The 13,398-nt window shown below is 33.7% G+C and overlaps 1 protein-coding gene across 9 annotated transcripts in view; it reads left to right on the top strand.

Annotated features, from left to right (window-relative positions):
- REPS1 (RALBP1 associated Eps domain containing 1) overlaps positions 1 to 13,398 on the top strand; it is an 89,294-nt gene that overhangs the window by 52,695 nt on the left and 23,201 nt on the right. For 4 of the 9 annotated variants that reach the window (XM_012182986.4, XM_004011378.5, XM_012182988.4 and 1 more), the window contains exons 9-10: positions 5,808 to 5,929; positions 9,413 to 9,493. In XM_012182986.4, the coding sequence (XP_012038376.1) occupies positions 5,808 to 5,929; positions 9,413 to 9,493 (203 nt within the window). The remainder of the gene's footprint in view (positions 1 to 5,807; positions 5,930 to 9,412; positions 9,494 to 13,398) is intronic. The other 5 variants (XM_027972498.2, XM_012182987.4, XM_004011379.5 and 2 more) reach the window with 2 other exon arrangements.

Below are 13,398 nucleotides of genomic sequence, written 5' to 3'. Positions count from 1 at the left end.
TACCCTTAATTAGTTTTGCAGAAATGAGATTTTATCTTGATGATTGTGTTGTGAAAATCAAAATGAAGTGAAGGATGTCTGTCTTGCTCTGTTAGGATGAGAGCTCCATGGAAATAAATGGGAGCCTCATCTCCTTGCACAATACTGTATCTTTGTTTACTGTATTTACTTATAAGCCCTCAGTAACAATGCACACTACTGAATTCTTGCTTTTATTAATTGTGCCACCAAATTTCACCCCAAATTTTTAACATCTTTCACTCTTTATACTCATTTTCTATGTTAGTCTTAAAGATAAAGCCCCAGTTTAGTTGGTTTTTTTCTGTTTATGAAACTTGAGTCCTTATTTTAATTGGATTAGCTTTAAATGGGCTTTTCCCATTTTTAGGTATCCTTAGACAATGGAAATCTCCCGTGTATCTGTAGGTAGTTTTCTTTGAAGTATAATAGCTCAGTCAAAACAGTATTTGCTATAAAATATTGATCAATACTGCAACAAAAAAAAAAAAAGAGAGCAAGAGACAAGTGCAGTTAGTTAGAATTTGGGGTAAATGTTTTATTCTTTTCAAACCTTGTTGGACATGTTTTTACTTCAATTTTAGAAGTAAAAATCTTAGGTTTAATTCAAAATTGAGTCCTTCTTAAGATCTGCTTACTGAGTAGGTTTCCATTTGTGGAGTATTAGGGAGAAGTGGAACTAATTTTGGAACTAGAGCTTAGTTTTTAGATCCATGTAATATCATTCAAGGCAAAGCATATCTTAAACTGAGTCCTTAATTTCTTTCTGCATATGCATTTCTTGCCTCTGTCTTTTAAAAATATGAATGAGAAAAGTACTATTTAATAAGGTTTGTTTTTGAAAACTCAAAATTTATTGAAATCTGCATTTTTAAATTAAAATTTTTTATTATACAGATAATATTTACACCTAAAATAAAATATATAGTTACTTTTGCTTAGATGAAACTGTTAAATGAACTTAGAACCTTGAACCTTCATGACTGAAGAATTCTTCTTGGATTTGTTTTGCTACTTGAAAATAAGTTTTAAACCATAAGATTTCAGGTAGTGTATATATATTTCTAAAAGATTAATAATATCTGGCAGTCATTTTTGAAATAGTTTTTTAGTATATTGAGTGTAATACTAGGAAAATAAGATAAATTTGGATTAGGTAGGTTATAAACCTAGAATAAAACTGAAGCTCTTCATGAAAGCTTGTTCAGGAGGTAAACTGAACTGAATTGAATCTGGGGAACTTCTAAGAGTCTATGGAGGCTCGAAGGATGAAAACTACTGACTGTTTATTTGCTAGTGCTAGCCTGAAAATAAGGCTTGTATTTTTAATATTATTACTAACTTTTCAGTGTAGGTTGATAGTACATCAGTATGATCATACTAGGTTGTGTTTTCCAGACAAACTTTTTATACATGGGAATACTTTCTGCATAAAAGCCCTTTTGGGGTTGACTTTAACAAATAATTTAGGCTCATGCTCTTCTTTTTCAGCCCTGATGCTCTGATGATGTCAGGGGCAGAGCAGAACCCTCAGGAGGGAGGCAGGGTTGACACAGTGTTCCAGCAGGAGGCTAGGTTGGAACACTGCCTCAGGTAAGAGTAAAACTACACCCCTGCCTCCGTAAGAATACAGTCTTAAAGACTTAACCAACCCTGTGGATGGGCGTGAAGCCCTTTGTTGGAGTATTTGTAAGGAGCCAAGTTGGAGGAGGTGCAGTTAATTTATACACTTAATGCCTCCCTCCAACTCATGACTGTTAGTTTCTAGAACATAGGTAATTTGCTCTTTTTCTACTGCCATTTGTTCTATGTATGAAATTAAGAAAGAACCAATGGGCAATTTTGCTAATTTATTCCAGAGATAATTTTTGAGTTTTCTAAGACAGTGATTTTTTTCAAAATTTTTTGTCTTAGGATCCCTTTATATTCTTAAAAAAATTTGTGGACCCTCAGAAAAGCTCTGTTTTTGTAGATTAGATCTATCAATAGTAACTTTATTAGGAATTAAAAGTGATACACTTAAAAAGATACTTCTTTATTTTGAAATAAAAATAGACTCCTTATATATTAGCATAGATATTTTAAGGAAAATAACTGTATTGCAAAAAGGGTGGCATTGTTTTACAATTTTGCAAATCTCTTTAATATTTGGTTTAATAGAAGACAACTTAGATCTCATCTGTCTGCATTCTACATTCAGTCTGATGAGTGTTTTATTTTGAAGTATAGCAGGAGTTGGCACACTTAAGCCCTGAGACCAGAGCCAGTTTACTGTTTTTGTATAACCCACAAGCAAAGAGTGGTTTCTTTTTTCAAAAAAGAATAAATTTATCACACATGAAAATATATGAAATTCAAGTTTCAGCATCCAAAAATAAAATTTTATTGAAACACAGCCAAGCCTATCCCTTTATGAATTACCTGTGGCTTCTTTTGACCACAGTAGCATATTTGAGTGGTTGCAACAGCGACCTTAAAGCCTACAAAGCCTTAAATATTCACTCTCTGGCCTTTTATAGAAAAAGATAGCTAATTCTTGGTACATGAAGAAAATTTGGCCTCACATAGTAAAAGGAAGGACTATTTCCATATAATTTTGGATATTCTTTGGTACTAGCCCAAAATTCAACAAATAGTAATTTCTTAAAGATTAATTGCAGTGAAAACTGAAGCCATATTAATGAATTGTTAGTACTATTACATAGATCTGTCTTGCACTTTGAATCTTTTACCCACTCATGGTTTTATAACAGAATGCATTGATTATTTGTAAAATATCAGTTCATTGAGTTATACAGCTCTTTGAAATGTTGGAACATTTTATTGTAAAATATCAAAAAGTGTAGTTGTTAATATTGCAACCTATCTTGTCAAAGAAGTCTTTTAAGTACTGGGAAGCTCTTGAGCTTATAGACATGGTATATATTTTCCAGAATTCCAACTTTCACTTAAAAGTTCAAACTTTGTCATTGGTAACAAATATTAAAAATAGTTATTTTAAATACAGGATCACTTAATCCATTTTTGAGGAAATCTGTGCTGTACCGTGTATGAATAATTATATAGTTTTATCAACTATTCTTTCAAGCATGATAGTGTTCAGTGAAAAAAGTGGCCTGTTCAGCTAACAACTGAACACAAGGAGTTTTCCATGAGAAAACCACTGCACTTTAGTATGGAGAAGTGCTTTATATATGTTTCCCATTTTATCATACAGAGTATTTTAAAAATGAGTCTTTGGGTGAAATTTAATAAAATTAATAATTCTTACTGCTTATTTGTTAACATTCTTTAGTGAAGTTATTGGTTTATTTATTTTTATATATTTTAACTGGAATGCGTGGCATAAAGAACACAATGACTGCTAGTGTATTTAGGAGCCACTGGCTTAATTCTTGCTGATAAGCTAGCAGTTTTACCCACCATTGCTTTTGCACCATCAGTGCATGTGCCAGCACAGGGGAAAAAGCATTATTGCTATTACAAAAATAATAGACTTTTTAGACCCCCTAGCAGAGTCATGGGGGTTCCCAGGAGTCCATGGTTCACAATTTTAAGAACTACTACTCTAGGGAAATAACTGTATTGGGCTGACTATGAAGTGTAATTATTTGAGTGACTAACTTCAGTTCTCAGCCTCAAGGGGCTAGACCCGCTGCACCTTTATACCAGTGAATTAGAGAGGTACCCAGAATCCATCCCAAACCTGAACTTCCCAGCAGTGGTAGTGGCATGCACCCTGGCCCTAAGTTTCTCAGTGGTGGACTAACAGGAAAACAGAGATCTAGACAGTCAAATGAGGGCCCCAGTGTGCTCTAAGGTGATATTCGGAGCTTAAGTAAAATGGAATATGACTTTTGAATAGGTTCTTTTGAAAATTAGTCATCCTGTAGTTAATACTATTTATATTCTGTTTCTCATTTCTTTAATACCTGCTTTGAGGGATCTTTTAAAGATACTTCTTCAATCTCTATCCTTCTAACAGTTTCACTTCCAGTAAACTGTTACATCTATAGCCATATCCTCCTTCAACTGCCTTTCCCTTTATTACCATAGGAAAAAAAGTCCATGATTTTTGTTCAGACTGAAAACCACAAGCTGTCTCCATGAGGAACTTGCTGCTACTATTTATCATAAATAATTTTTTTCATTAGTTGTTCTCTGAGAGCCTTGAGTTAAAAAGTCTTTATAGAATGTTACTTAAAGCATTTCTGCCTCTTACTGTTCTGTATCACTATGGTACTTTTATTGAGAAGGCATGGAAGTAAGAAAGAAAGCTGAATAACTCTTGATCTTTGAAAACCAAAATTTATCAAAATATGATAGATTAGAACTTGCAGTGTGATTTGACTTATAAAGAAATAATGTCAGGGTGAGTAAAAGGGAAGTATTGATATTTCGAGGTAATCATGTTCACCTTTTCTTCACAATAAGGTGAAGAAAAATTTTGAGAACTTTTCAAAGTCTCAGTAGTTAACTCTGGTTTTAGGGAAATAACACTAAAGAATGAATTTAAATGAAGATCACAAAAAGTAACTCATTCAGTAAATATTTGAGTGCCTAGTAAGTATGAGGTTCTGTGTTCAGTACTAAAGTGTGAAGGATTTACTTACGAATAGATTGAAAGGTTAAACCTATACTTCACTAAGTTATTATATGTCTGTCTCTGTAGGAATCTGAAATATAGTACTAACATTTAATGGCAAGTGTCTTCCTTTCTGACGGAGAAACCCAGGTGCTGTTTATTTTATTCAGCTTACCCATGGTCACAAACAAAAAGATAGTGATGGATATTAGAATCATATTTTTTGACACAGGTTCTAAACAGATTAGGTATACTCCATTAATTTGGCAAAGTTAATGTGATTTGCAGATAGGAATTATATTCAAAGCCATGTAAAACTTGGGAAGATTGGAATGAGAATTTAGTTACCATTGAAATTTTCTTCCATTTTAAAATTACAGTTTAAGAGAGAGCTTAGATGAGGCCCTAACTAATTAAAAGTAGGACATGATATCACATAATACTTTAAAAACCACTTTGAAATTGTGTCATGGATTTGTAGTCCTCTCGGTTAAGTCTGTAAATGCTAGTGAGCCTAACGATAAGTTTGTTTCATGTGGGCTTATTGACTTTGCTTTTTGCTCGTGCCTGGGTTCTTTCTCTCCTTTTGCTGTCTGCCTTAAAAATATATGCTGCTTCTTGGTTACAGGGAAGACTTATAGAGAAAATGCAAGTGAACTAGTGTAAATCAACATTTCCTAAAGTATATGCCAAGGGAATGTTGAGAGATTTTTATCTGATTTTAAGAAAGTTTATATTTGGGAAAGACTGATTTAAACAAAGCTTATTTGCTCTAGGTCTTGCATGGGGACACATCCAACAGAGAATTATGGTATCCTCAGGTTTATTTGAATAAAAAAACCTAATTTTTAAAAATGCTTTGCTGATTAATGTTCCTCGAAGTACACTTTGGGAAGTGGTACAAATCCATCTCTATTAGAAGAAGATTCAAGTACCTTATTGAATTGCTACGTAGAACATTCTTTCTCTGTGTATTTCTAACTAGATTTTATTTTTCATGGAAGACTCTGGTTTCAGATACACAATAAGTAGCAGGAATACATATTGCCTGATTAATTGTTAAAATGTTTGTTCAGGGAACGTGAGAAAAGGAAATTCAGGTTATAAATTACTACTTGTGAAAATCTTCTGTTAGGTTTTTATGAATAAGTATTCCAGAACTAAAATATTGTTTATAGAAAATTTCTCTATTTTTAAATTGCAGATGTTGGGGATCAGCCAGGTGAGGTAGGTTATTCAGGCTCTCCTGCAGAAGCTCCTCCAAGCAAGTCTCCATCAATGCCGTCACTAAACCAGACTTGGCCTGAGCTGAATCAGAGCAGTGAGGTTAGCAAAGCTTCCCTTTTCTTTCACTAACGTTCACTTTTTTAAGGTAAGAAGTTTCAAGCAGGGTAATTTCAGCCTATAGCTCTTTCAGCATGCGTATGGACCATATCAAATGTGACTATGATAGATACTTGTAATTATATGACTCTTTGAGGTTTTCAAAGTACTTTTTCATACATGTACTATCATTTAGCTTCCACCATTCATTCCTGTTAAAACCCTTTGCATTAGATGAGGCAGGTGCCTGAGCTTAACAGTCAAAGGGTAGATGTCTTAGACAAGATATCTTACAGCCTGTAAGGGACAAGGGCTGAGGTTTGAACACAAGTCCTTTGACATTCAGTCAGCTAGCACACCCTCTGTGTCACACTGCCTTCTCATTCCTGTAAGAAAGCCTGGGATAATAGATTTCGAATCTTAGCATTGGGAGTGATATAAGAAGCCACTCAACCAGCTTTCCACATGAAAAAAGTATTCCAAGCTATTTGTAGTAATTTATTTTGTTTAATACAAAATGGAATGATTCAACCCTGTTAAATGCATTGGTTAAAGACCATTATATAAAGACCATGTTATGTAAGACCAAGCACAGCATACAAAACAGAATTTGAGACACATTTCCCCTCTGCCCCATTACTTTGGAACTCAATTATATAAAACAGTGAAAGTAGGACCACTCTGGTTAGAATAAGGGAAGAGGACCTGAGGCCCTGCCTCCACAAAGCGCTCCCTGAGGCTACTCTGTTAAACCTTAGTGCTCTGTAGATCTCTAATTGAAGAACACTGCTTAACTTGTTAGAGCAGTCTTCTTTGTGAACAAGTTATATCTATATATTTTTTCTTACAGTTTTTTTTATATCACTTTTAGATAGTGCTACAAACATAAAAGTTTTTTTACTTTCAGGAAGAAACTCCTCTAAGCTTCTGTGTTTTCCATGTCTTTTAAAGCCAGAAAAATATTGGGTTTAAGAGACACCAGTTAATTTTGTACAGTTGAAAAACAGAGAACTAACTGGCAGATTTAAAGTGCTTGCCGCTGCTTTATGACATAATCACAGATACCTATTTCTGAGACATTATAACATACATCCGTTGTGCTGTCAGTTACAAAACAATTTATATGAGTGTTTTTCTGGAGGGAAAATTTAAGCCTTAAAAGAATTTACTAGTAGAGAGGCTTTATAATAAGAGAATAGGGTCAGTTTCTTGAAAGCACTATTTTTGCTGCATTTATTAATTTCTGTCATTTTTAAAAAGCAGTGTCAGATTTTAAAAGTATTTTTATCAATGTCAGTTCATAAGTAAAAGTAACTCTAAGGCATCTCAATTCAAAAGTTCAATTCAGTTCATCTTCATTCTAAATAAAATCACATGATCATTAAAAATTAGCAAGGGAAATCCTTTGATCTCTGATTTAAGCAGTTGCATTTTTTCTTCTTAAATATTCCTAGCAAGTTTCATTTTGTAGTATTTGCTAATAAGGTTCTGAATGTCATAATTTTTCTTTTTTTTTTTTTTTTTACTGTGTGTAGAAAATAAAAATGCTACTAAAACTAACATTGATTTTTTTTTACACATTTTAATAATATTTCTTTTTTTAAATCTCCTTAGTGTATGGAATTTATATTTTAGTTTTCTGCCTTGAAGCACTAATCTTTCAGTAAATATTTATTCACCACCTGTTAATATAGATGAGGCACTGTAGGGGATAACATTAATAATAATCAATAAAATTTATTGAGGACTTTTGATGTGCCAGCTCTGTTCAAAAAGCTCTTTACATATATTAACTGTTTACATCTTTATAACAATTCTGTGATGTAAGCATTATTAATCTCATATTTCACATGGTGAAACTGGAACATAGATTAGATAACTTGCCTAAGGGTGTACGGCATAACTAGGATTCCAGGAGTCTGGTTCCAGAGACTGTGCTCTTAACCATTATACCAATCTTATAAAGATAAGAGTGTTTCTCTGCACTCCAGGTAGCTTACATACAGCCTTGTGAAATCAGGTAAAATCTCATGCCACCAAATAGGTAAATAAATGTCTTCTTTTTGGTAGAAAATAGTCTGCATCTCAACTTTTCTCCACAGTTAGATAGTTACAATTTTAAAAATTCCTTCTGTACCTATGCAACAGTAATTATTGAAGAAACTAATTAGATCAACAGGTATTGGTAAGTCACTTCCCTGAAGTGATGTCCCACAATAAGTGAATTACTATGGACTCTCTATTCAGGAGACACTCTGAATGCATCAGTGTTTCTAAGTATATCTTAATTTTATGATTTTGAAACATCTGAGAGAAAAACTGTTGAATGATTACATTAGCCATTTTTGTAGATAATTTTTATAAATGTGTTCATTTGCTATTATTTAATTTCTACATTTCTTCTCAAATTGAATAGCACTGTTTTAAATATTAAGTCGAACTTTGAAGCATAAAAATGTTTACTGAATTATGAAAAGAGGACTTTAGTTAATGGGATAGGTGTGTCTGTGTGTAAACATTTGTGTGTATATATTTTATATGTGCAAATGTTTTTCCTTCTTCAGAGTCATTGATAATTCTTAAGAATCAAATTGTAATCATAATTTTAATGATTTTGATCTAAAAATCCTATACTGTTTATTACTAAGATCTTCAAATGGAGTTACTAAAATTATTCACTTATCACTCCACCTAATTTGAGGTATGATACTTGTGTACCTCTTTTAGAAGAGTAGTATTTCATATCAAAATACATCTTCTATATATAACACATACTCAGTTGCTTGATTTGCTCTCATTGTGGCCGCATTCTGATTTTTCTAGCATGGGGTTGGAGGTGGGTGCCTGATTGGCAGTTCTGTCTTGTGGTCTGGCATGGCCCTGTTCATAATGCTGAATGTAGGGGTTGATTTGCTGCAGATTGACATAAACTGCAATTTATATTAATTCCAGAATTCTTTGCATTTTATCTCAGTTATATTTTATTAAATATCTATACATTTGTATAAAATATGTGCACGTACATAATAGAATCATCTTTCAGGGGTCGCACTGGCAAGTCACACTGACTTGCTTTGTTTTGGCCAAAACTCTGATACAATCAGAATTCATTAGCATCACTAATTCAGTGCATTAACACTTAGATTTTCAGTGAAGGATTTGAAGTTATTCTTTCTCTAGTCTAGAAAAAACTCTTTAAAATTTTTATCTGGTTACCATTTATACCACTTAGACTCTTCCTTTGTTCTGTAAGGCTTTGAATCTCTCCCATAGAGAGATTAGTTATTACTGTACATTTGATTATGAAGCTGCTCACTTTACATAGATAATATAAAATGTTTATGGAAAAATAAAACAACGGAATTTGTCAGGCCTATGAAACACAACTTGCAGTGCAACCTCTGAATTACTTTGCTAAATCTTCTCCAGTGATCTTTTACTCCATCTTTCTCATCATGCTGACTTGTCTCTCCTCTGTCTGTTCAGCAGTGGGAGACATTTAGTGAACGCTCTTCAAGCTCACAAACTCTGACCCAATTTGATTCTAACATTGCACCAGCTGATCCTGTAAGTCAATCACTTAGCTTGCTTGTTTGAAATTAATTTTATTAACCCAAATTTTCATTCATTATGGTTTTTAGCTGATGTGCATGATTCAGTGGAGTGCTTAGAGGGAAATGGTGGCAGGCTTTTCAATTTTTATGTGTTCAGTGGTGGAAAGAACTTTTTCTTTCTTTTTTTTTTTTTTTTTTTACCATTCTCTGTATTTTCTAGTTATTTTGGTGAGAAATCTATGTTTTTAAAATCTGGTACATGTGTCTAAAGAAGCATTTTGTGAACAATTGATACTGTTAACTTTGTTTTTATTTGCTAATTGAGTGTATGTTTTTATTAAACATGCTGTTTATTTCAGTGTAATGACAGTAAATACTATTTTATTTGTATGCTTACACATCATGTAATATGTACTATGTATGTAAATATGCAGTGTCATCATTTATTTAATAGTCCAGATGGTACAGCTTTGACTTAATCAGTATGTTGAGTTCTGTTACAAGAGAATCAAGTTCAGAAAAACAATGTAGAATTGTCAATCAGATTTTCATTTGTGCAGAGGACCTCTGTCTTGTCTTGCTGTGGTTTGCTGTGTTGCTTTGAAAATGCTACAAAGTTCACATCCTGATTTAAAAAATAAATTCTGTCCCCATAGATTGAACTTCATATATGCCCTGCTTGTTCCTCAAGTTATTTGAAAACTTCAAAACCTTAGCTATTAATCATTCTTCTCACTGTTCACTTCGGCTTTTTCTTTTAATTTTTTTTCCTGTAAAGAGGAGGACATGGTAATAAGCACCTTTCAAAAAGAAAAGAGGAAGTAAGTAGGAAGGGAAGAAGAGTGTAAAGGTAGGATTTTTAAAAACAAGTTCAGTGAAAAGATACAGAGAAGGTGACATGAGGCATTCTTTTGAGGTGTTTCTGACCGAAGATAGCCAGCATTTTATTCATTAAATGTAGAAATACTCTTGTTATTTAATATAAATTGGGGAGAAGTGGCATTTAAAGATAATAGTATGGCTTCAGCATTTTAAATGAATGAACCTTTGGTGTTTTACAGTTTTAAAGAATTTGTATCTATTTGAAATATAGAGAATGCTGTTATAGTCAAACATAATATATCAAAATGTTTTAAGTGTCTATTTTATGATTATTCATTATTTAGGGAACAGTTAATATGTAGATTATCTATGCCTTTGGCTTCTCTTTTCTTACCACTTTGAGGATGTTAATGTTTGATTTTAGTCTCTGAAAAATGGAAGATAAATAAAAGGTAACGCTTAGCAATTTTTGCTGCTTATTAGAAGCAGTAATTAAGGTCCCTTGGAAAGTGACAGGTGTGCTATAAGCTGTTTTACTTTAGCTCTGAGTTTCATTTCTCCATATTATTACTATCTCCTATTTGCAGAGTCAAGTTAATTTTGTTTAAAGTACTTTAGTAAAAGTACTTTACAGGGAAGGATATAGCAGTCGAGACTCTCTTTTATTCTCTAACCCTTAAGTGATATTGAAAATAGAAGTTCATTGTATTATGATTGTCAGGCTAGGAAAGAACATTAAAAATATAGACTCAAAGGCAAAATAAATTGATTCATGACTGGCAGAAAATGCAGGGAAATAGTTGACATAATAACAGTGATGTTCTTGTAACTTCTTGAAAATAATATCCAAATTTGTGAATTCCAGCCTAATGTTTTACATGACATAACACATTACTTTCTTTTGTTATTTCTAGTATGACAGAAGGCTCTAGGGAAAAAAAAAATATAAATGGTCAATCAACATTTTAAACTTGAATTTAGACCTCTAAATTTAATAATGTTGGCAGTCTTAAATATTTATAATCTGGTACCAGAAAACATCTTTTTTCTCTTGTGGTGAATTATAGTCTCACTATAAACTTGCGATTGGTACAATGCTCTGCTCTCAGTGAGGGTCTGAGCTTCTTAACCATCATCTAATTCTTACTTAACATATTGCCTATCCACAGAACAGTCTGTAGTCACAATCCCAAATGACCCTCAGCAAGGCTTTTATAAATGAGAATTATAAGTAAGTAAATAAGATCCATTCAAATTAGAATCACATAGGAGAGAAAGAACACCACAGTTCAGATATACAAATTTAGCGTACCTTACCATGTCGGAAAGAATTGATGGAGTAATTTTTAAAAGCCAAAATTTGATAAGTAGGCATTTGCTCCATAAAGTTTTAAGTCTGTGAAGAGCTTCACTCTGCTCTGTGACACTTAGAGACAGCTGTCACACAGTTCAGTGACCTCACATGAAAACCAAGCTGGCTTTAGGCTCTCAGATTTCTTATGAAATTGGGTTTTTGCTATCTCGTTTCCAGAAACTTGATTACTTTTGTTGAACTGCTTATCAGTTAATAGCTTCTGGTAGAATCTGTTTCTGCTGGGAAATTCTGAAATGATGAGAAGTGCAGTGCACTAGTCTTCACCACGGTTTATGTCTGATCTTGAGTGCTGTAGAATGTTCGTGTCACTCAGCATGTGAAAAGGGAGTTCATTTGATCACTGATTATGCCCAGCCCAGTCACTTGGTTTGGTGGAGCCCTCTTCCAGGTGCTCATGTTATTCTCTAGGAATACCAAGATGTCAAAAAAAAATTCCAGTCTTAAGTAGACCACAGCTTGATCATTACAAGTTGATGATTGTAATAATAGCTGATTGTGATAATTATCATATGTAGCTGTGAACAGACTGTGGGTGGAGAACTGTAGAATAACTCAGCCCAGTATGTTTGGGAAAGTATTCACAAAAGAGGTTACATTTGTATGATGAATTTTTAATGAAACTGTTAATTGGCAGGAGTGGACAAGGGCATTCCAAGCAGAAAGAAAATCATGAGCAGGAGCAGTTCAGTGCAGTGAGATATAGGGTAGGTGTGTATGGGGCAGTGATGGGGAATAAAGAGCATGATTGAAACACAAGTGGGAAGATCTTTATGTGCTCAACCAAAGATCTGAACTTAATCTCATAGACACTGGGAGCTAACAAGAAGTTCCATGAGAAGATGGAGGTTATGAAGAGGTAGCTGGGGAAGGTTATGCAGGCAACAGTGTGAAGGATTGATGGGGTTGAGAGTGTCAGATGATGAGCACCTGAACTAAGTGACACAGGAATAGAAAGTAAGCAGGGATAAACAGGATAATAAGACAAATAGGGTAATAAGATTTAAGCCAAGTAGAAAATATAGATACATGAGCACAATAGAATATTCAGTAAAGTACTAAATTGTATCAGATGAAGTACTCAAATATATGATACAAATGTGCCATGGTTGTGAGTGTGTAGGAGTGGGTCCTAAAGGCTTTGTGTGATTTGAGTAGACAGAAGAAATGGGCAGAGCCTCCAGTCAGTCTTTTTACTTTTTTCTCTATTTTTAAATATGAGGATGCTAATTTGGAGCAGAAGAAGTTTTGCTTAGCATCTTTTGGCTCGGGACTCAAAGAATCATAGGCATTTATGGTTCTTCATCTGGATATTGAAATGCTCTTTATTGTGCTGCACGTCATAGTCACAAACCAAGCTTCCAGTCCGGTAGTCTGAGGTTAGGCCTGGTCATCTGTGTAAAACTCTTCCAGGAACTGCCTTGTCCTGCTAGTAGCAGGATCTAGTGGATTAAAGCTGTTGTAGGCTCACAGAGTCGGACACGACAAGTGACTTAGCAACAGCAGCAGCAGCAGGCTCATAACAACAGAAAATTGATTTACTAGTACAGAAACTTAGGCAGATTATTTAGAGAATATTCATTCTAGAAGATTTCATGATTTTCTTTTCTTGGCGTCATTACTGTGACTTCTGTTTTTTGTATGGTAAATATGTGAAAAGGCTGTTTAATATTTCTGTTACAAATTTCATAAATCTGACTTTATAAACACACACACAGAATACA

Source organism: Ovis aries, chromosome 8 (genome assembly GCF_016772045.2).
Source record: "Ovis aries strain OAR_USU_Benz2616 breed Rambouillet chromosome 8, ARS-UI_Ramb_v3.0, whole genome shotgun sequence".
NCBI lineage: Eukaryota > Metazoa > Chordata > Mammalia > Artiodactyla > Bovidae > Ovis > Ovis aries.
Note: the sequence above shows the minus strand (reverse complement) of the source record. Positions and strands in the feature narration are given on the sequence as shown.